The sequence below is a fragment of the Physeter macrocephalus genome, chromosome 12 (genome assembly GCF_002837175.3).
Source record: "Physeter macrocephalus isolate SW-GA chromosome 12, ASM283717v5, whole genome shotgun sequence".
NCBI classification, from domain to species: Eukaryota; Metazoa; Chordata; class Mammalia; order Artiodactyla; family Physeteridae; genus Physeter; species Physeter macrocephalus.
The window spans coordinates 50105659-50129898 of NC_041225.1; the positions used below are offsets into that span (position 1 = coordinate 50105659).

The 24240-nt window shown below is 39.5% G+C and overlaps 2 protein-coding genes across 2 annotated transcripts in view; one reads left to right on the forward strand and one right to left on the reverse strand.

Moving 5' to 3' along the window:
* SLC30A6 (solute carrier family 30 member 6) overlaps positions 1 to 13904 on the forward strand; it is a 70023-nt gene extending 56119 nt beyond the window's left edge. The window contains exons 11-12 of the transcript XR_008618873.1: positions 12809 to 12975; positions 13885 to 13904. The gene's annotated coding sequence lies outside the window, so the exon portion shown is untranslated. The remainder of the gene's footprint in view (positions 1 to 12808; positions 12976 to 13884) is intronic.
* The window catches only part of NLRC4 (NLR family CARD domain containing 4), a gene marked incomplete at its 5' end in the record, with an annotated part of 33086 nt that extends 16336 nt beyond the window's left edge, over positions 1 to 16750 (reverse strand). Inside the window, 6 exons of the mRNA XM_028496909.2 lie at positions 2779 to 2946; positions 5611 to 5703; positions 7955 to 8125; positions 8288 to 8380; positions 13634 to 15628; positions 16495 to 16750. Of these exons, the coding sequence (XP_028352710.1) occupies positions 2779 to 2946; positions 5611 to 5703; positions 7955 to 8125; positions 8288 to 8380; positions 13634 to 15628; positions 16495 to 16750 (2776 nt within the window). The remainder of the gene's footprint in view (positions 1 to 2778; positions 2947 to 5610; positions 5704 to 7954; positions 8126 to 8287; positions 8381 to 13633; positions 15629 to 16494) is intronic.
* Positions 16751 to 24240: the final 7490 nt, after the last annotated feature.

Genomic DNA, 24240 nt, shown 5'->3' on the forward strand with positions numbered 1-24240 from the left:
GTACAGGGCTTCCCTGGTGGCGCAGTGGTTGAGAATCCACCTGCCGATGCAGGGGACACGGGTTTGTGCCCCGGTCCGGGAAGATTCCACATGCCACAGAGCGGCTGGGCCCGTGAGCCATGGCCGCTGAGACTGTGCGTCCAGGGCCTGTGCTCTGCAACGGGAGAGGCCACAACAGAGAGAGGCCCGTGTACCACACAAAAAAAGCTTTTGTACAGCAAAGGAAACCATAAACAAGATGAAGAGACAACCCTCAGAATGGGAGAAAATATTTGCAAATGAAGCAACTGACAAAGGATTAATCTCCAAAATTCACAACCAGCTCATGCAGCTCAATATCAAAAAAACAAACAACCCAATCCAAAAATGGGCAGAAGACCTAAATAGACATTTCTCCAGAGAAGATATACAGATTGCCAACAAACCCATGAAAGAATGCTCAACATCATTAATCATTAGAGAAATGCAAATCAAAACTACAATGAGATATCATCTCACACGGGTCAGAATGGCCATCATCAAAAAATCTACAAACAATAAATGCTGTGGAGAAAAGGGAACCCTCTTGCACTGCTGGTGGGAATGTAAATTGTTACAGCCACTATGGAGAACAGTATGGAGTTTCCTTAAAAAATTAAAAATAGAACTACCATACGACCCAGCAATCCCACTACTGGGCATATCCCCTGAGAAAACCATAATTCAAAAAGAGTCATGTACCACAATGTTCATTACAGCTCTATTTACAGTAGCCAGGACATGGAAGCAACCTAAGTGTCTATGGACAGATGAATGCATATAGGAGATGTGGCACATAGATACAATGCAATATTACTCAGCCATAAAAAGAAGCAAAATTGAGTTATTTGTAGTGAGGTGGATGGACCTAGAGTCTGTCATACAGAGTGAAGTAAGTCAGAAAGAGAAAAACAGATACCGTATGCTAACACATATATATGGAATCTAAAAAAAAAAAACTGGTTCCAAAGAACCTGGGGGCAGGAGAGGAATAAAGACGCAGACGTAGAGAATGGACTTGAGGACCCGGGGAGGGGGAACTGGCCTACAGAGTGAAGTAAGTCAGAAAGAGAAAAACCAATATGATATGCTAACACACATATATGGAATATTTTTTTTAAAAAGCAATAAAATGGTTCTGAAGAACCTAGTGGCAGGACAGGAATAAAGATGCAGATGTACAGAATGGACTTGAGGACACAGGGTGGGGGTAGGGTAAGCTGGGACAAAGTGAGAGAGTGGCATGGACATATATACACTACAGAATGTAAAATAGATAGCTAGTGAGAAGCAGCCACATAGCACAGGCAGATCAGTTCGGTGCTTTGTGAACACCTAAAGGGGTGGGATAGGGAGGGTGGGAGGGAGACGCAAGAGGGAGGAGATATGGCGATATATGTATATGTATAGCTGATTCACTTTGTTATAAAGCAGAAACTAACACACCATTGTAAAGCAATTATACTCCGATAAAGATGTTAAAAAAAATCTTTTCGGCAGCGTAAGGACTTAAAGACATACGCATCTCTAAGAGAGAAGGTTTTTAAAAGAGGGGAGTTAGTCTTTAATGGGTAGAGTTTCAGCCAGGGAGAATGAAAAAGTTCTGGAGATGGATGGTAATGGTGGTTGCATAAGAATGTGAATGCCACAGAACTGTAGACTTAAAAATGGTTAAAATGTTAAGTTTTATGGTATATATACTATGAATATATTCTAGACAATCCATGAGGGAAATGAAGGCAGTCAAGGCTGTTTTCACAAGCCTTTGCCTCAGGTAATATGGTAGTCAGCCTTCAGTTTGGCTCCAGTGATTCTCATCTCCTAGTATTCACTCCTCTGTGTTGTCACCTCCCACCGTGGATTGGGCTGACCTGGGTAACCCGTAGGACACAGCAGAGATGACCAGAAATGGTCTTCCAAGGCTAGGTCATAAAACATATTGCAACTTCGAATTGGTTCTCCCTTGGATTTCTTGCTCTGGAGGAAGTGAGCTGCCATGTTGTGAATGCAAGCAGTCTATGGAGAGGTCCAGGCATGAGAAACTAAGGCCTCCAGCCAACAGCCAGCATTAACCTGCCAGCCAAGTGAGGAGGCACCTTGGAAGCAGGTCTCCAGCAGCCCCAGTCATGACAGAGCCTAAGCCAGAACCACCCAGCTAAGCTGCTTCCAAATTCCTGACCCACCGAAACGTGAGATAATGTTTATAGTTGTTTTAAGCCACTAAGTTTTGGGGTAATCTTACACAGACGTTGATAACTAATACAGAGAGCATGCAGACCCTTCATCAACTGCCTGAAACTATCATTGTCTTCAGTCATTTATGTATCTCTGTTTGTTCCTGGATTATATCACAACTACTTAAAGATATTCCATGACCCCATTTACATAAAGTTGCACTTACCTTTACATGTTTTGAATACCCAACAAGTGACTTAAAAATATTTCCCAAGTTTGGAAGGGCATTGCTGAATTTCAGACAGTTAAGGCTAGAAGAGCAATTCCTAACACGATACACCTTGTCAGATAACGTGAATGTTTTTCCTTTTAACACTGTAGGTGAAATGCTTAAAAACCTGAAGGCAGGCCAATGTTTTCAATCATTTTACTCCTTAACATGTATGAGCCCTCTTTCAATATATTTTTATAAAAAAGAGGAGGCAAATAAATAAATAAAGATGCTAACTAACTAAATAGAGCAAGCCAACTGAAGAAGTTTGTGAGGGCTACCTTATTTTCTCTTGGCTCCGTGCGTATACCTACCTAGAATTCTAATCTCTGCATCTGTGAGTCTCCAGTCTCTCAGCCCAAGCTTGATGAGCTGTGGGGCCCCCTTCAGTTGCTCCAGCAGCCTGGCCAAGCTGACTCGTACATCACCGCACCAGGGCAGCATCAGCACGTTTAGCTGTTCCAAGATGTGCAGCCTGTCAACTTGAAGAACCAGAGAGCAGTTCAGGAATTGGATCCATCTCAAAATTGATGTGGGAGAAGAAATGATTTTTATCTCTGCAGCCTGCTCAATGTGCAATAAGGATCTACTTGGTTTTTTTGTTAATATTTTTACGGGAAGTATTCAAGAATATACAAACATACAGAACAGTATAATGAAATTATATGTACTAAGAAGCCAACTTTCAACAAACCCTGAATTATGGACAACCTTGCTTCATCGTCATCAAATTCCTTCCCTTCTATATTATTTTGAAGCAAATCTCAGACAGTTAAGTATCAGGTTTTTTAATTCTAACATAATCACAGCATTGTCACACCTTAAAAATCTTATCACTGGGACTTCCCTTGGTGGCTCAGTGGTTAAGAATCCTCCTGCCGGTGCAGGGACGTGGGTTCGAGCCCTGGTCCGGGAAGATCCCACATGCCGCGGAGTAACTGGGCCCATGTGCCACAACTACTGAGCCTGTGCTCTAGAGCCCGTGAGCCACAACTGCTGAGCCCACGTGCCACAACTACTGAAGCCCGTGCTCCACAACAAAAGAAGCCACTGCAGTGAGAAGCCCGCACACCACAACGAAGCATGGCCCCCGCTCGCTGCAGCTAGAGAAAGCCCACGCACAGCAACGAAGACCCAATGCAGCCAAAAATAAATAAATAAATAAATAAATAAAAAGTCTTATCACTAACTTAAGCAGATTTGTCTTGAATATCACTCTCAGACACTAGCTCACTAGAAGGAGACAAGCAGGTGGGAGTCTCAGGTGCAGTGAGTATAGGAAAACTGGTAACTCAAAAACCATGGGCCTGTATTCTTCAAGGGCAGTTTAAGGAAGGGCTAAATGACTTACTTAAGGTCCATCTAGTAAGGCATATGTAGATAAAAGACTATTTGAGGGCTTCCCTGGTGGCGCAGTGGTTGGGAGCCCGCCTGCTGATGCAGGGGGCGCAGGTTCGTGCCCCGGTCCGGGAGGATCCCGCGTGCCGTGGAGCGGCTGGGCCCGTGGGCCGTGGCCGCTGGGCCTGCGCGTCTAGAGCCTGTGCTCCGTGGCGGGAGAGGCCACGGCAGTGGGAGGCCCGCGTACCGCCAAAAAAAAAAAAAAAAAAAGACTATTTGAGTATCTGATAATTTTGAGTATTTGATTTTGGCTAAGTTGTCGATTCGTTTGTTTTTTTTTTGCCACACGGCACTGCATGTGGGATCTTAGTTCCCTGACCAAGAATTGAACCTGCACCGCCTCCTGCAGTGGAAGTGCAGAGTCTTAGCCACTGGACTACCAGGGAAGTCCCTAAATTGTCATTCTTACTTAGTTCATGAAGAGCTTCATTTCCATCCTTTTCCAGATGATTTTCAGATAAATCAAGAATGCTCAGTTTGGCCAAGTTGTGAAGATTCTGAGCTGCAAAAAAAATTTGTTTAATCCAAAACAACAAGACTTTCAGGGAACTATAAATGCATTTTTAAAAATCCTTAGAAGAATTCTGAGTCCTTGTTTTCTTTGTTGATAGTATACAAACCATTATTTGACTTGATTAATTTATTTATTTCAAAAAGTATCTGGATAGGTTTAACCCCCAATTGCCACCACTATGACTGGTGCACAGATATTTCCTTGTTCTAAGTTCTGACTAAAAAAATTGAGTTCACAAAAAGCCTAAAGCATCCGGGAATATAGTTTTTATGTCACTTTAGTAAAGTCACTCCATTTCTCTAAGCCTCAGTGTCTTCATCTTTAGAATAAGGAAGGTGAACTAAATAAACTGTGAGGGTGCTTACAATTCTAAAATGCCCTATCATGAAGGAGAAACAAAGGAACAAAAACCAGATGAGATGAGCTGTTCTTTGTGTACTCAGTTTAGATGATTTTGTTAATGTCATAGTGGTGATACTAATAATAAAAACTTAGAAATTAAAAAAAGATGAGAAAAATAGAAAACAAATAGCAAAATGACTGATGGAAATCTAGTCCTATAAATAATTACATTAAATGTAAATGGATTAAACACTCCAGTTAAAGAGATTAACAAGACTAGATTTTTTTTTTTTTTTTTTTTTTTTTTTTTGTGGTATGCGGGCTTCCCTCTGCTGCGGCCTCTCCCGTTGCGGAGCACAGGCTCTGGACGCGCAGGCTCAGCGGCCATGGCTCAAAGAAACTAAGCACAAAAAGAAAAAAAAAAGTTTGTCTTAACAACACACACCTGGATATTTAATTGAATACAAAAGAAATGATGATGGGGGCTTCCCTGGTGGTGCAGTGGTTGGGAGCCCGCCTGCTGATGCAGGGGGCGCAGGTTCGTGCCCCGGTCCGGGAGGATCCCGCGTGCCGTGGAGCGGCTGGGCCCGTGGGCCGTGGCCGCTGGGCCTGCGCGTCTAGAGCCTGTGCTCCGTGGCGGGAGAGGCCACGGCAGTGGGAGGCCCGCGTACCGCCAAAAAAAAAAAAAAAAAAGACTATTTGAGTATCTGATAATTTTGAGTATTTGATTTTGGCTAAGTTGTCGATTCGTTTGTTTTTTTTTTGCCACACGGCACTGCATGTGGGATCTTAGTTCCCTGACCAAGAATTGAACCTGCACCGCCTCCTGCAGTGGAAGTGCAGAGTCTTAGCCACTGGACTACCAGGGAAGTCCCTAAATTGTCATTCTTACTTAGTTCATGAAGAGCTTCATTTCCATCCTTTTCCAGATGATTTTCAGATAAATCAAGAATGCTCAGTTTGGCCAAGTTGTGAAGATTCTGAGCTGCAAAAAAAATTTGTTTAATCCAAAACAACAAGACTTTCAGGGAACTATAAATGCATTTTTAAAAATCCTTAGAAGAATTCTGAGTCCTTGTTTTCTTTGTTGATAGTATACAAACCATTATTTGACTTGATTAATTTATTTATTTCAAAAAGTATCTGGATAGGTTTAACCCCCAATTGCCACCACTATGACTGGTGCACAGATATTTCCTTGTTCTAAGTTCTGACTAAAAAAATTGAGTTCACAAAAAGCCTAAAGCATCCGGGAATATAGTTTTTATGTCACTTTAGTAAAGTCACTCCATTTCTCTAAGCCTCAGTGTCTTCATCTTTAGAATAAGGAAGGTGAACTAAATAAACTGTGAGGGTGCTTACAATTCTAAAATGCCCTATCATGAAGGAGAAACAAAGGAACAAAAACCAGATGAGATGAGCTGTTCTTTGTGTACTCAGTTTAGATGATTTTGTTAATGTCATAGTGGTGATACTAATAATAAAAACTTAGAAATTAAAAAAAGATGAGAAAAATAGAAAACAAATAGCAAAATGACTGATGGAAATCTAGTCCTATAAATAATTACATTAAATGTAAATGGATTAAACACTCCAGTTAAAGAGATTAACAAGACTAGATTTTTTTTTTTTTTTTTTTTTTTTTTTTTTGTGGTATGCGGGCTTCCCTCTGCTGCGGCCTCTCCCGTTGCGGAGCACAGGCTCTGGACGCGCAGGCTCAGCGGCCATGGCTCACGGGCCCAGCCACTCTGCGGCATGTGGGATCCTCCCAGACCGGGGCGCAAACCCGGTTCCTCTGCATCGGCAGGCGGACGCGCAACCACTGCGCCACCAGGGAAGCCCCTAGATTTTTCTTTTTTAAAGCAAGACCCAACTCCCTCTACAAGACATGTATTTTAAGGACAAAGACACAAATATACTGAGGTTAAAATTTGGAAAACTATATTACATGTAAACATTAATCATAAAATGCCATCACTCTAGCTGATCACTGCTTAATTCTTTTCATTTCAGATATTTATCATGGTTGTTTAATCTAGTTGAAGTTTTTCCTATCAAGACTAATGAGAAAAATCTCCTTTAAAAAATTAGTCAATTTTTTAATGAATATATACTCTTGTTATAATATTAGCTATTATTATTTTTAAGCAATCATATGACCCCTTTTCTTAGAATAAAACATCTTCTGGGATTTGGTTTAAAATAAAAAACCTGCAGAACTCCTCTTAAAAAGGGTACAGCTGCTATTTTCACTTCTAAACCTTTCTCTCCGCAGGGCAAGTAGAGAAGTAAAGGAGTATGCTCATCATTCTCATGCTTTCCGTTGTTTATCTGGCCTTTTCTAATCCTGGGTTTCTCTAGCTTTTGGTTTATGTTGGCATATAAATAGTTTCCTTAGGAAACTTTACGGACTCCTAGCAGTTGTGTATTCTGTTTTTAAAAGGGCTAGACTATCTTTTTTACCAAAATCTAAATTAAAAAAAAATCTGAATCGAACATATCTAGTTTATCCAGAAATATGCAAAGGTTTCTCCATACTTGGTATATGCACACTTTAAGAACTCAAAAGACTCAACTTGGGCTTCCCTGGTGGCGCAGTGGTTGAGAGTCTGCCTGCCGATGCAGGGGACACGGGTTCGTGCCCCGGTCCGGGAAAATCCCACATGCCGCGGAGCGGCTGGGCCCGTGAGCCATGGCCGCTGAGCCTGCACGTCCAGAGCCTGTGCTCCGTAACGCGAGAGGCCACAACAGTGAGAGGCCCGCGTACCACAAAAAAAATAAAATAAAAAAGACTCAACTCATATTGATGCACATTAACTCCATCTTAACAGGGCCATAGGTAAGCATTGGAAAGCCTGAAAACATTTAAGGAAATCCTTCTCTCTCTGCTTCTCAATCACTTATTTATCCAATCATCCAAATTTTTATTAAGCAGTTATTATATAACAGAATATGTGCCAAGCTTCAAGCACCTATTTCTTATTTTCTTCCTCTTTACCTTTTCTTAAAATGACATCTTCAATTATCCTGAAATTCTCTCCTGTTATTCATTCATAATAAATTTTCATTCCAGTTATGAAGAAGGTCATTAAAAACAAGTTAGATATTACCTAGAAGTCTTTATTATATTTTCCAGTTTCCCTGAAAATTAAATTTTCATTTGAGAGACTTAGCATGCCTTAGTATGAAAATATCGCGTTTTCTTACACTGTTTTCACAATGCAGGCAGCAGTTACCTAGGATTTTCACAGCATTTCCTGACAGGCAGCAGGAGACTAATTGGATTTCATTAAGGTCACAGGGTTCAGCTGACAGAGACTTGACTATGTAATCCATTCCCTCCCCTATATCAGACAAGTGGGTCAAACGAAGTAAACACATCTTTTTCAGATTTGTCAGACCTTCAGCTGCAAAAAAAAAAAAAAAAAAAAAAAAAGGAAATGCATTAAGACACCAAGTACATAAAAGCATCCTTGCCTTGTATAGACACAGCCAGTGTCAAAGAGTCTTAGCTGTTCTTATTATCAAACTTGTATTAGTAAATATATTAGAGAAAACAAAAATCTGACCTAGTTTTATAGCATCTTCCTCATTCATCTTAATATTATCCAATATGAGCTTCATAAGGTTCTTCAAATTCCCTAAGCTGTCAGTCAGACCACCTGCCAAAGAAAAGGGATTGGACTGTGTTCAGCTGTCATTTACTATATTTCTATTACCAATCAAAAGATTTTAGTTGTCACTATGGGCAAGAAATGCTCATGAAATTGACACGAAAATATATTTTTTTGGTGAGAGATGGGGATCTTCCTTAGCTAAAAGCATGTTTTCAAAATATAATGGAATTACAATGGAAAACAATAACAGAAAGATAACTGGGAAATCTTCAAACAGTTAGAAATTAAACAGTGCACTTCTAAACAAGCATGGATCAAACAGGAAGTCTCAAGGAAAATTAGACAATATTTTGAAAAATACAGAAATAAAAATAAAATATATCAAAATCTCCAGTTAACAGTTACTTAAAGGGAGGTTTAGAGCATTGAATGCTTATATTAGAAATAAGGAAAGTTTTCAAATCAACAACCTAAGCTTACTACTTCAGAAACTAGAGAGAGAAGAGCAAAATAAACCCAATGCAAGACGAAGCAATAAAATAATAAAGATAAGGGCAGAAATCAATAACAAATCACAAACAGAAACAATAGGGAAAAATCAGTGGAAATTAAAAGCTATATCTTTGAAAAGATCAATAAAATTGATAAATTTCTAGCAAGACTGACAAAGAAAAAATGAGGAATAACAAATTACCAATATCAGAAATGAAAGGGAAGATATCATTACAGAAATCACAGATGTTAAAAGGATAGAGAATAATATGAACAAATCTACATGCATAAATTTGACAACATAGACAAAATTGCACAATTTCTTGAAAGGCACAAACTAGTAAAACTTACCCAACATTACATAAGTAATCTGAATAGTCCTGTATAACTAAGGAAATTGAATTTGTAGTTTAAAATTTTCCAAAAAAGAAAGCTGCAGGCACAGATAATTTAACTTGCAAATTCTACCAAACTTTCAAAGAAGAAATAACACCAATTCTACACAATCATTTCCAGGAAACGGAAATACAGACAACACTTCCCAAATCATTTTATGACACTACCATTAACCAATCTGAAACCCAGGCTAAGGGAATAAAACAAAAGAAAACTTCAAACCAATATCACTTATGAAATCCTCAACAAAATATTACCAAGGAGTCCAGCCATATATAAAAAGAATATTATACTACCACCAAGTGAGCTTCATACAAGGAATGCAGGACTGTTTTGATATTTGGAAATCAATCCATGTACTTCACTATATTAACAGTCTACCGAAGAAAAACTACATCATCATGTAAATTGATACAGCAAAAATAGTTGACACAATCCAATAACAATTCATGATAAAAATCCTCAGCAATCTAGGAATAGAAGGAAACTTCCCCAACCTGATAAAAGTCACCTTCAAAAAAACTACAGTTAGCATCACACTTCATGGTGAAAGTCTGAATTCTTACTCCCTAGGATCAGGAACAAGGGAGGATGTTCACTTTCACCTCTCCTATTCAACACTATACTGCAAGTCATAATCAGTGCAGTAAGGCAACAAAATGAAATAATAGGAATACAGGGACTTCCCTGGTGGCGCAGTGGTTAAGAATCTGCCTGCCAATGCAGGGGACATGGGTTCGATCCCTGGTCTGGGAAGATCCCACATGCTGCAGAGCAACTAAGCCTGTGCACCGCAACTACTGAGCCTGCGCTCTAGAGCCCGCCTGCGCACCTAGAACCTGTGCTCCGCAACAAGAGAAGCCATCGCAATGAGAAGCCTGCACACTGCAACCAACAGTAGCCCCTGCTCGCCGCAACTAGAGAAAGCCCACGCGCAGCAATGAAGACCCAATGCAGCCAAAGATAACTAAATAAATTTATTTTAAAAAATGAATAAATAAAAGGAATACAAAATTGGAAAGGAAGAAATGAAAATAATCTTTTTGGAAGGGACATGAAACAAGTTTATCAAAGGTATAGAGTACAAGATCAGCACACAAAAATCAACTGTATTTCTGTAGTAGCAATAAATAATTGGTAACCAAATTTTTTTATATTACCATTTACAATAGCTCCAAAAGAATGAAAAAGGTATAAATCTAAAAAACATATACACAATCAACATGATGAAAAGTACAAAATGGTGAAAAAAGAAACCAAGGAAAATCTAAACAAATGGAAAGAGAAACCATGGTCATAGATTCAACATAATAACAATGTCAATTCTCCCTAAATTGTTCTATAGATTTAATGTAATTCCAACCAAGATCCCAAGAAGAGTTTTTGACGATATAAACAATGTGATTCTTGGGAATTTCCTGGCAGTCCAATGGTTAGGACTGTGATTTCACTGCTAAGGGCTCAGGTTCAATCCCTGGTTGGGGAACTAAGATCCCACAGGCCATGCAATGCAGCCAAAAAAAAATGTGATTCTAAAATTTATATGGAAGGACAAAGGAACTAGAATATTTTAAAATTATTTTGAAAAAGAAGAAGAAACTTGGAGAAATAACACTACCCAATTTTATGACTTACTATAAAGTAAAAGTTACTAAGACAATGTAGTATTGGCAAGGGATAGACAAGGGTATTGGCAAATGAAAGATCAATGGAAAATAGTATCCAGAAATACATCCATACAACTATAGCCAAAAAATTTGGGCAAAGATATAAAGGCTATTCAAACATGAAAGAATAGTCATTTCAATAAACAGAACAACTGGATATCCATAGGGAAGAAAAATGAACCTTGATCTAAACTTCACACCTTACACAAATGTTAACTCAAAATGGATCATAGATCTAAATGTAAAACATAAAACTTTAAAAGAAAATATAGGAAAAAATCATCATGACCTGGGGTTATGCAAAGAGTTCTTAGACATGACACCAAAAGCATGATTCATAAAGAAAAAAAAATGAACAGCAACAAAATGTAAAACTTTTTTTCTATGAAAGACACTGTTAAAGAATGAAAAGACTAGCTACAGTTTGGAAGAAAATATTTTCAAATCACTTATCTCACAAAGGACTTGTATCATGAATATATTTTTAAAAAAACACTTAAAACTCAACATTAAGAAAACAAATTGACCCAATTAAAAATGGGTAGGGACTTCCCTAGTGGTCCAGTGGGTAAGACTCCGTGCTCCCAATGCAGGGGGCCCGGGTTCGATCCCTGGTCAGGGAACTAGTTCCTGCATGCATGCCACAACTAAGAGTCCACAAGCCACAACTAAGAAGTCTGCATGCTGCAACTAAGAGCCCGCATGCCACAACTAAAGATCCCACATGCCACAACGAAGATCCTACGTGCTGCAACTAAGACCCGGAGCAGCCAAAATAAAAATATAAATAAATACTTTTAAAAATATGGGTAAAAACTTGAAGAGACATTTCACTAAGTTGCAAACAAGCACGTGAAGAATTTTCAACTTTTATTAGCCAACTCTGATGATATAACACTATACACAGAGTTCCAGTTGCTCCACATCCTCATCAGCACTTGGTATTGTCTGGTTTTTTTTTTTCTTATTGTAAAATGACAAAAAGAGAAAAACAGAAATAATACTAAATGCTAGTGAGAATGCAGAGCAACTAAAATTCTCATGTATTGCTACTGAAAATGTAAAATGTACAAAGTGGAAAATAGCTTGGAAGTTTCCTAAAAAGTTAAACAAGCACTGGTCATATGGCTCAGCAACGCTAATCCTACATATTTACCCAAGTGAATTGAAAAGTTATTTTCACATAAAAAACTTTCATAAGAATGTTTATAGTAGTTCTATCTATAATTGCCCAAACTGGAAATAACCGACATGTCTTTCAGTAGTGACTAGATTCTAGCTATAAGAAAAAATAAGTGCTGATTGCAAACTCAAATGTCAAAGAGGGCCAGGGAGATGATGTTATTACAAGAAGTAGAACAGGTGGGCTTTGTGCCCAACTGGAGATTATGTGTCTTTCCAAAGAGTGTAGGAGCAGATCATGAAGCTCTAGCCAGTTGTTACCAAGTGCAGTTGTCAAATCTATAATTTTCAAGAGGAATGAGAAACCTGTATTTTCACATATTTCCCAATTTCAAAATGGTGGCAACTCCTTTAGAGAGAAGAGTCATAGCTAGGGGAGAGAGAACGGAAGGAGACTTTTCATCATAGATTGTTTTATAATTTGGACCATGTAAATATATTACTCACAAAATAAATTTAAAATATTAAGAACAAAATATTGGCAAACATTAAAAAGAAAATTTTTAATTATATGTAGGTCAAATTCAGCATGTAAGTGACCAGTTTGCAATATCAGCACAAACGAATGGCCATCAAGAGAAGATGGTAAGCCTCCTAACACAGAAGGTAGTCTAATAAAGTCTGAGTGACTATCCAGAATCTTATAGAAGGCCTTCCTGCATTGAGTAGGAGGTTGCAAAGCTTATCTGTACAAAAGATTCTAGATTCTTAAAATGATAGAAAATGTCCTCTACAGGTGACAAGTGAGGCAGAGCCGAATGGGAAACCATTTGTGGATGAAAACGAATCTCAGATTACAGTCATGTAGAACAAGGCTCCTGCCGGCCCATAGCTTCACAGAACTCAGCAGCCCCTGCTCTGGGAAACAGGACTGATCTACACAGGTGTGGCTAGACTACACAGGTAAGGGAGACACTCATCTTTAGTGTTATTGTGAATCTGGGGAAAACTCCCCTTTACCCAGAAAGATTGACCCCACAAGTATGTGTCTGAAGTTTGGAATTTCTTCATGTTCAACAAAAACTGTTCCCAAAATCTTCCTTCAAAATGAATGATACTTGGGGTGGGGCTGGGGCTGGATGTGCTGCAATTTCCTAGATGAGAATCTAGTGACACAGTTAGCCACCAGCTTCTGCAGGTGATTAGTTTATGGTTGGATTTCCTCCCAGACTTCAAAGATGGAGGGGTGCTACTTGGCAGGAAAGCAGTGAATGTTGGGTTAAGACAGAGATGCTGACAAGAGGGAGGGTTCACAGAAGACAAGCTTAACCTACTGTATACACACACAGACAAACATACAAACACACACTTTACCATATATATACTACATAGCTATTCAGTCAGACTACAGAACTTCAGCTCTGGGAATCCTTCCTAGGGCCTCCCAATCTGACAGCCTTCCCCCGACATGGAAGTCTCTCCCAAGCCCTTCCACTTCCCTTCCAAGTCCTGACACTAGTAGAAACTATTAGAAATTTTCAAGCAAAACAAATAATATCTAATATTTCCACAGTAACTAGCCAGGTTTGATTATAGCTTAAACTGCTGATGTTTACAATACCTGGTAGCTGTTGAGTCTGTAGGTCGTGAATACTTAAGGTGTGCAGGTTTGTCACAGATGTGATATGCCGCTCATCTTCTAAGGTGAGGGGACTGGCTTCCACTATGATGGAGTGAATGTTCTTACAGGTGCTGAGGACCGAACTGAGGCTTCCAGCCACGCCGGCACATCTCTTAATGTACAACCTGAGGCTTGTAGCAGAGCTGAATATTTTCCCCAGGTATTTGATATCTTGCTTATTCAACTTGCAGAAATCCCGGAGTGTGACCTCCAGTGTCTTGAATTCCTGCTTCCAGTTGAAGAATAAAGACACAGCCCTGCTGGGAATGTAGGTTCCTGAGGACTCTTGCATGTGGATTCTGCTTGCGTCTTCTGCGGTCTCATCCTGCGAAGCCACAGCTCCCCCGTACAGGTCTAGTTTAACAAAGTCCAGAGCACTTGCACAATTAGGCAAGTTTTCAAAGAAGTCAAATAAGTAATCAGGGATGTTCTCTGAGTTGATATGTAGGCTTTTACCATGAAAAAAAGCTTCAAATTCTTCTCTCAGGTTTGATGTGGATATACTCTCACAGAATAAATTGATGCCACACTCTGTAAAGGAGTTGATGTTTACGGCTTTCAGAATTTCTTGCACAGTGGTGCTTTTCACATTTTGCATAGACTCCTGCCTCCAGAGAGGCCTCTTGGTGACGAGAAGCCCACTGAGGCTGCCATGTTGATACACTGATGCCAGGTGTTTCAGGACAGTCCGGGTGGCTTCGGCAGATGACCCACACGTATACAGGAGCAGGTTGCTGTACTTGGATGTAATGTCTGAAATGGAAACCATTTTCTGCAAGTGACTGTTCCCCTTGGTCACCTCTGCTGGCTCTTCAGACGTCAATAAACTGCTGAGTCTGCGTCCTGCTGTGTACTCCTGGAATGATTTATGAAAGAATTTATACTTCGGCTTGAACCGTTGAGCTGTGTATTTACAGAGGAGTCCCGTTGTCAGCAGGACATCCTCGTTCACACTGGACAAGTCGTCCGGTTCAAAATCAAACCTGTGGGAGAACACGCCCTCCAGAGCTAGGTCTCCACAGTGGTCCAGGCTCCGAAAGACCTCACTTGGAGCCACCCCTTTACGTTTGTGCTTGTTTTTATTTACTAGCAGATCGTAGAAGGCACAGAACAGTGTGGTTTGTGTGTTAGAGTGGAACTCACTTTTCCCCATCTGGATTGCACAAGTGATAACCACAAAGAGAGGGGTCTTCATCAGATTCCTCAAGCACCTGGATTTCTGAATTTGGAGCAACAAGCCTTCAGCGAGCTCCTTTATCAGCACTTCCCGGATGAGAGCCTGGGCACTGTCCTCGGTCATGTCCCCCACCTCGGCAATCAGCGCACCAAACTGCCTGACGTACCTCAGGCACTCCGTGGTGGTGGTAACGATGACCATATTCTTGAAGCGGTGGTTTTCCTTTATTAGGGCTTCGATTTCTGGGCAGTTCTGGGCCTTGAATTCATTGTAGCCGTCAAGGAGAAAAAGAACCCTCTGCCGTAGCTTCAGTAGCATGGCCATGAAAGTCTGCTTCCTGATTGTGTCAGGTATATCCAAGAGTTGGTCACACAGGGTTTCGAAGAGTCCACCCTGGGCCCTGCTCAGACGGAGAAATAAAACGAATTTGAACTTGGTCAGAGCCTGGCACTCTCCCGAGGCCCAGAGCATGGCGATTCGCTGCAGCAGAGTGGACTTCCCTTTGCCCGATTCCCCTTCGATGATGCAGGGGCTCTGAAGTGTGTCCAGCAGGCCACTCAGGGTCAGCTGCTCCAGACGGTGATGGTGTTGGTCCTTCCTCCATAGAACCGGTTCTGTGAAGGTGCGTTTCAGATTAAAAATAATGTCAATATCTTCACCCAGTGGATAGTAGTTCAGAAAAGATGGGGTATGGTATAAGTCCTTTAAATCCTGAGCCAAACCATCTAAGTCTTCTTCTGACATCTGATGAAAAAGACCTGTTAGAGAAGAGGTGAAGTTGAAGAGGATCCAATTGTGTGTCTCCCCAGAACCTAGAGTTCAGGAGGAGGAAGGAGGAGTGAGGCTGAGCATCTTCCCTTGGTGAGTTTAATTTCCTTCCCCAGTTCTGAGCTGGCAGAAAGGGTTCCAAATATTTACTCCTGCTTTCCCCTGTTACCCTTTACCCTCCTTGCCCTTTTGCCTTCTGTTTCTTCCTTTCCACCACCAAATTTTGTAGCAGCTGATTGGAAAGGAGAGGAGCCGGTGTTTGGGTTAAGGAAAGTGCATGAGAATAGTGGGGATATGGTTGAGAATGATGGTCAGGGGTAACTTTCAGCAAAACAAGCCTTAACCGTGATTAAAATCTGTCAGGAAATAATTGACTAATTTAAAGAAAGAAAAACTAAATTAATATTTCATGAAAAGCAGAATCATGCTTCTTTAGTCAGTCAGGCTCTCTTTACCATGGTGCTTGGATTACAGAGTAGGTAGTCTGGGGGCCACTTGTCCACAGATGGTCCTCATCAGACTAAGGAATGTTGAAAACTACTACTGCACTACTGCATTGACTTCTTAAGTGCCTTCATTGTCCAGTTTGATTCTGAAGTCAGACTATGCTAAATCATTTATTCCCTTACCCTGGAGTTACTTATTTGGCTCCACCATCAAGTGACCTAGTGGGAGTTTTTTGTTTTGTTTTGTTTTCCTGAGAGTGTCTGAGCTTTTCCTCAACATAACCTAAGCCCAATGCCCAGTGATATGAGAGCATTGGAGGGAGGAGAGCAGAGGCTCTGTCATGGGGATTATGGATCTTCTTCATGATTTATTCTATTTGTAGAACGGCTAAAAGCAAACTAATACTTACTAAGTCCATGCAAGTCCTGAAACAAAGGATAGTTCCACTTTTCAAGGGATTTAAGAAAGAGGTTACAGGCTTCTGAACCCTTCTTCAAAATCATGTGAATGATCCCTCTCGCAGCATCCTGCTCGACCTTCTCGCAGCAAACGATGTTTACTTCTTCGTAATTCAGAACATTCCATGCAAATAGCTCATCCAAAATTTGCTTTATAACAGTCACTCCCATCCTTTGAATGAGAATTTGACTGTTCTCCTTTATGAAATTCACTGAGGGGATGGGGGAGAAATATACATATTTATTCATTTATACAAAATGTGCATATCAGCATTATGTTGCCAGAGCATTAGGTTCATGCTTTTTTTTTTCCCCACCTTTGGACCTATCTTGAGTTATGGAGATGCCAAATGCTTGAACTCCAGGCCCTCAAGAAAAGCTCTGTAAAGACCCTCATTCCTAACCCCAGAGTCCTTGGTGAGTAAGACATTTTTTCTTTGATAACAAAGTAAAGTGAGCAATCTTGTCCTTGATATAAAAGCGTCCCCACTAAGGTAATAGGGGTAAGACGATGCACTTTCAAGTAGGGAGACTGGCATACGATCTGCCATTTGCTACCATCTGTGTAACCTTGGCAAGTTGCTAAACCTCTTTGAGCCTATTTCAATGCTGTGCTGCTAAATGTTGAACACACTGCCTCTCTGGGGGTAAAGGCCTGAATTCATAGCACGTACCAATCTGCATGTTATAAATATTCCCACTGAGGCCAAATTCAAGCTAACAATGTATGTCAACTGGCTAACAAAAATCATAAAAATTCAACAGTGAGTTCTCACAAAACAGTAAGAACCAGCTGTAGTACACCACTGGTTCCTTGTCTGTACAATGGAGTTGAGAATAGTATTTTACTTATGAAGTTGTAATGAGAACTCATGTATAGTATTTCATACAAAGTAATAGCTCAATAAATGTTAGCTACTATTTTTAGCCATTATTCTGCTGTCAACACTCAAAGGAGTAGCACATTTTATCTCCCGTAGAATTTGGTATTTTCTGAAGAGCATCACTGCAAAATAGTCGTCTGTATTCAGTTTAAGCTCTCTCAACTCTCACAGTGAGGTTTCCTGAAGAAGCTGTCTCGTTTCTGTGTCTGCCTTGCCAAGATCTAACTCTCCCAGGCAGTCCATGCCAGCTCGGAGAAGTGCCTCCCTGGTATTGTACTCTCAGACACTGTCTGCACTACTCTTCCGCTTGGGCTGCTCCTGGTTTTCAAATCTTTCTTGACTCATCCAAGTGGATATCTCCCCCCGAAGACCCTGAGGCATCTCTGGTCTGAATTACACCATCAGGCACTCAGACCCCCAGGATCCTACGCCAGGTCCCCTTTTTCTCCGTCCCATGCAGATCTCTACTGCTAACCTCAGCTGGAATGTTACCACATCCCTGTTTACATGGCTGGTCAGCGAGTCTCTCTCTCCCTCTGGGGTCTCATCTGTTTTCTTGGCTTCTACATCCTCCCTATGGAGACAACCTCTAAGTCTGATTCTAGTCACTTAGAAAGGCCTAGAGAGCACCACAAGATCACAGGACTAGCCTTTTGGAGGTGACATTTCTTCAGCTGTAAAATTAAGATATTGATACTTTAACTCTTTAAAAGTCTCACGAAAAAGACTGAATAGAGTCACATAAGGCACAGACATAAAAATATTTAAACATTTTTGAAAAGTGTGCTGCTATGTAACTGAAAGATGTTCTTATTACTAGCCATGGTATCTCCCTGTGTGTGGACTACCATACTCCTCTCTTATCAAGTAGTTAAGTGAAAACCATGCTGCTTATTCATTCATTCAGTATTCATTCTTAGCAGAATATCTCTGTTTAGACTAGTGCTGTACAGTAGAATTTTCTGAGATGATAAATGTGTTCTATATTTGCTCTGTCCAGTAGTGGAGTCATTAGTCACATGTGGCCATTGAGCATTTGAAATGTGGCTAGCGTGACTGTGTGACTGAATTTTAAATTTTATTTAGTTTTTGTTTATTTAAATTACTGTGTGACTGAATTTTAACTTTTATTTAGTTTTTGTTTATTTAAATTCGCATTAAATAGACACATATAGCTACTTACTAGTAACTACATTGGACAGCATAGTCTACACCCAGTCATCAAAGTGGAAAGAGTTACATTTTGGTTGCCACTTAGACCTACTCCATGTTTCTTCACAATGATCTTGACAGATCTCTCTGCTGTCTGACCAGGAGGGTAAGCCCGAGTAGGTGATGGCAGGAGACCAATATTTTTTTCTTTTCAACCATAAAAACCAGAGAGTTTAATGAAAAGCAAGCTTGTATAAAAGAACATTCATGTTCAATAGGCAAAAAATTAGACATATCATTGAAGAAATTAGGGGCAACAAATTGCACTAAGGAGAAAAATGCTTTCAGGTAATATAGGAAATATAAATGTACTTTTGATTCTTGAATAAAATCCTAATGTATTACAATATTCTCAGTGTATAAGAAAATTCCAACAGGGGATGATTTCTAGTGGAACAGAGCTGAACTTTACTTCTTCCAAAGGGACTCAGATTTGAATTGCTGACTTGATAAATAGATAGATCATGTAATATTCTTCCTGAGTGCATCTTCAGGACTGACAAAGAGATAAGAAAGAATACTGTCTTTATTCAATTACTGTTACAAATAGGAGATGTGTTCTGGAAACACCCACAGAAATAAAAACACAATTAACATAATGAGATGTCATTTTGCACCTACCAATTATTTATATTTTATTTGTGTTATCATTTTTCACATAAATATTGTTCATTGTCTATTTTACCATTACTCCACCTTCTCCCTCTACCCTCCATTCCTGAATTACACTCGCAAATATACACCATATTGTAAGCACTGTGAGAACAAAAAGCATGCTTTGTTTTGATATTATACCCCCAGGGCCTAGGACTGTGGTTAATTAATTAACGTTTGCTGAATAAATGAATTTGGTACAGATTAAAATGAAAAACCTCACCAGGATGAAAAAGTTGTGAGAAAGCATTTACCATTAGAACTATTGGATAGTGCTGCAATGAACATTGGGGTGATATATGTATACATATAACTGATTTACCTTGCCGTACAGCAGAAACCAACACAACATTGCAAATCAACTACACTCCAATAAAATATTTTTAAAAATAAAGTGTTTGGAATAGTAAAAAACAAAAGCAACAAACAAACAAAAAACCTATGGGATAGTTTGGGCTTATATTCTTAGTCATCTAGGATCACATTCTTGCAAGAGTTAAGCATGCAACCTAGACCTTGAACATGGTACCTTTTATTTAATGTTCCTTAAGCAAATCAGTATCCCCCAAATTTGTATATTATTTCAGATTTTTCTGAGGTTTTAGGACAATGTATGTGTTTTATCTCACATAAGTCCTCAATTATTTAGAACTGAGTACTAATAACAAAACCTTTCAAAGTGTGTGGCAATGTATCAGGAAACAGGAAATTCCCAGAAGCCATCTTTCAAACCCAGGATCTAGCCTCCCATGATGTCAGGGGACCAATATTTTAAAACGATCACTCTCTGTGAAAGTCCTAGCTTATCTGTGGTTCTGCTATTTAACACGGGCCACCATGTTTATAACTGAATTCTCAGAACCACAGAAAAATATTTGATGGGCATTCCATATATCAATATAACTGATCAGAGGAAGGCATGAATTGATTTTCTGCTCAATATCACCCGTATTTGGAAACACAGTCTACAATCACGCAGATTTGATTTCTAGTATACTTACTTGTTCTGAATTAAAGCTTTCTAGCTTTCTATATCTCAATAGGCAATATTACTTCCAAATGGAGAAGTCAAAGATGACTCCGATACTGTCCTCTTCTTTCTGTAAAACGGTTCCTCATCCTGTACAACTAACAAAACAGAAACAGAAACTATCAGACAGCAACCATTGTCACTTTCGTATTTATTCTTTTATTTCCCACACCAAAAAGGACGCACTATACATAATGTTTGACATGTTTTTTTTTCATTTAGTATATTTTTGAGACCTTTCTATACAGTTAAGTAGTAAACTGCCTCATTTTAAAAATCAATTTCATTGACGTAAAATTTACATGCAATCAAATACAAGGAGCTTTGACAAATGTACACACCCAAGTCAGTAATACCCCAGTCAAGATTTAGAATATTCCCATCACTGCAGAAAGTTCCCTTGTGCCCCTTTATAATTCATTCCTCCTAGTCCCCATCAAAGTAACCACTGATCGGATTTCTTTAACTATAAATTACTTTTGCCTGTTCTAGAAATTCATGTAAATGGACAAATGTAGGGGGTACTCTTGTGTCTGGCTCCTTTCACTTAGTATCATGCTGTTGAGATTCTCCTTGCTGTTTGCAGGAATTGGTAGTTCAGTCGTTTTTAATGGCTGAGCAGTATTCCATTGTAGGAATAGATCAATTTACCTATTAATTCTCCTGTTGATGGACATTTGGTTTGTGTCCAGTTTTTGGCTATCATGAGTGAAGCTTCTATCAACATTCCTTTGTGGACATACGTTTTTATTTCTGTTGGGTGAAAATCTAGAAGTGGAATTTCTAGGTCATATGGTGAGTGTATGTTAATTTTATACACGGTGCCAAACTGTTTTTCAAAGTGGTCATACCATTTTACATGCTTACCAGTAGATAAAATCAACAGTTCCAGTGGTTCCAAATCCTCAGCAGCACTCGGCATTATCCATCTTTTTAATTTTAGCCATTCTAATGAATGGGTAGTGTTATCTCATTTTGTAATATTAATTTTCATTTCTTGATGACTAATGATGTTGAGCATCTTTTCATGTACTTTATTGTTCATTCATAAACCTTTTGTGAAGTATCGGTACAAATCTTTTGCCCATTTTACAAACTGTGTTGTCTTTTTATTATTGACTTTCAAGAGTTCTTCATAGATTCTGAATACAAGTTTTTTGTCAAATACATGTATTATAAATATTTTTTACTCACCTGTGGTTGTTTTGATTGTGCCTGGGATTTAATTTATAGAGATAACTGAGTGACAAAATGAAGAGGTCAATGACAGTGAAAAATGCTTTATTACTTATGATTTGCAAGAGGAGGGCCTGCCGTGCCACGCAGGACCACACGGGCCTCATGGGGAAGTACCAGAGGTGATCAGGAGGCACAAGGAGCAAAGGAGAAAGCTCAGCCCAGAGCCTCTGTGTAACAGTGTAACAGTTTTCACAGGAAGAAACAGGTGATGCAGGGTAGGCAAGTTGAGCAAGTTTAGGATTGGATAGTTTCAATAATTTCAGTAGACTCTGGGCTGTAAGGGTGGCCTGGCAGTGATCTAGGGCAGGGGAAATATTGGCTTGATGTGTGGGAGTTTGATAAAGTTGGTGGTTGAAGATACGGTCTTTGGATTCATTTGTTTGCATATGAAAGGCACACTCACAGGCAAGTTTTTTGCTATCCCTAGGAATTAGCTAGCCCTGGTATGGGCAGTCTCTTTTGGCCAGCAAAGCCCCCAAGATATCAAAGCATCATAAAATATAGAAAATAAAAAACATGATTAATACAATGGTTTGCCTTTTGTTCTTTGCGTCTTTTGAAAAGCAAAACATTTTTATTGTTATGAAGCTCAACTTATTGTTTCTTCTTTGCTTCATGCTATTTGTGTCCTATTGACAAAATCATTGTTACCCTGAGCCACAAAGATTTTCACCTAAGTTTTCTTTTAGAGGTTTTATAATTTTAGCTTTTACATTTAGGTCATTGATCCTTTTTTTTTTTTTTTTTTTTGCGGTGCGTGGGCCTCTCACTGTTGTGGCCTCTCCCGTTGCGGAGCACAGGCTCCGGACGCGCAGGCTCAGCGGCCATGGCTCACGGGCCCAGCCATCTTCCCGGACCGGGGCACGAACCCGTGTCCCCTGCATCGGCAGGCGGACTCTCAACCACTGCGCCACCAGGGAAGCCCCCACTGATCCATTTTGAGATAATTTTTTGTTTATGATGTGAGATAAGGAGTTGAGGTTCACTTTTTTTCCATAGGGATATACAATTTTTCCATCATGATTGGTTGAAAAGAATATCTTTTACCCACTGAACTTGTGAACATATTTCTGGACTCTATTCTGTTCGACTGATTTATGCCTGTCCTTATGCCAATATCACACTGTCTTGATTACCGTATCCTTATAATAAGCCTTGAAATCGGGTAGTGTAAATCCTTCAGTTTTGTTCTTTTTGAGAATTGTTTGCATTCCCATATAAATTTTATTTTATTTTTATTTAACTTAATTTAATTTTATTTATTTTTGGCCACACCACATCGCTTGTGGGATTTTAGTTCCCTGACCAGGGATTGAACCCAGGCCCTCAGCAGTGAAAGCACAGAGTTCTAACCACTGGACCGCCAGGAAATTCCCTTTATTTAATTAAATTAATTAATTAATTTATTTTTTAGCATGACGTATTAGGACAGTTTATTACACAGCAAAAGCAACCGGGACAATGAGCAACAGGAAATGGTGGCAAACATTAATATTGATGCAGCTTCTAAATCACATAAGCCCTAGAATCGAACCTCCTGCTTTCTGAGGTATGAATGCCACAGAGTGTCACAGTTCAACCCTTCTGCCTACATTTAGAGTTCTCTCTCCTCAGAGCCTGGTGTATTTCAATTCTCTGCTAGGTTTCCTGTCTAACTTCTAGATCAAGAAAGTTTGAATAAACTTTAGATAAACACTTAAAATTGTTTCCTGGAAGTTCACCAAACCGAACATGTGAATCCTCCCCAGTCTGCACAAGTGAAAACAAGTTATATAATTTCTGTTTCTCAGGGCAGTAGGGCTGTGCAAGACACAGAACACTGGGACTGCTGCCTGTCCTGTGGAATAACATTTTATTTATTTTTTAAATATTTTAATTTTATTGGAGTATAGTTGATTTACAATGTTGTGTTAGTTTCAGGTGTACAGCTAAGTGAGTTAGTTATACATGTACATATATTCATTGTTTTTTAGATTCTTTTCTCTTATAGCTTATCACAGAATACTGAGTAGAGTTCCCTGTGCTATACAGTGGGTCCTTGTTGGTTATCTAGTGTGTGTGTACATCCCATGCTCCTGGTTTATCCTTCCCCTACAACGTTTCCCCTTTGGTAACCATGTTTGTTTCTGATATCTGTAAGTCAGTTTCTGTTTTGTAAATAAGTTCATCTGTATCTTTTTTTAAAAATTAGAGAACGGACATGTGGACACGGCAGGGAAAGGGGAAGGTGGGACCAATTGGGAGATTAGGATTGACATATATACACTACCATGTGTAAAACAGATAGCTAGCGGAAACATTCTATAAAGCACAGGAAGATCAACTCGGTGCTCTGTGACTTCCTAGATGGGTGGGATGGGGGTGGGGAGGGAGGTCCACGAGGGAGGGGATATAGGTATACGTATAGCTGATTCACTTCATTGTACAGCAGAAACTAACACAACATTGTAAAGCAATTATACTCCAATAAAAAAAATTAGATTCCACATATGAGTGATATCATACGATGTTTGTCTTTCTCTGTCTGACTTACTTCATTTAGTATGATAATCTCTAGATCCATCCATGTTGCTGTAAATGGCATTATTTCATTCTTTTTTATGATGGGGTAATATTCCATTGTATATATGTACCACATCTTCTTTCTCCATTCCTCTGTCGATGGACATTTACATATA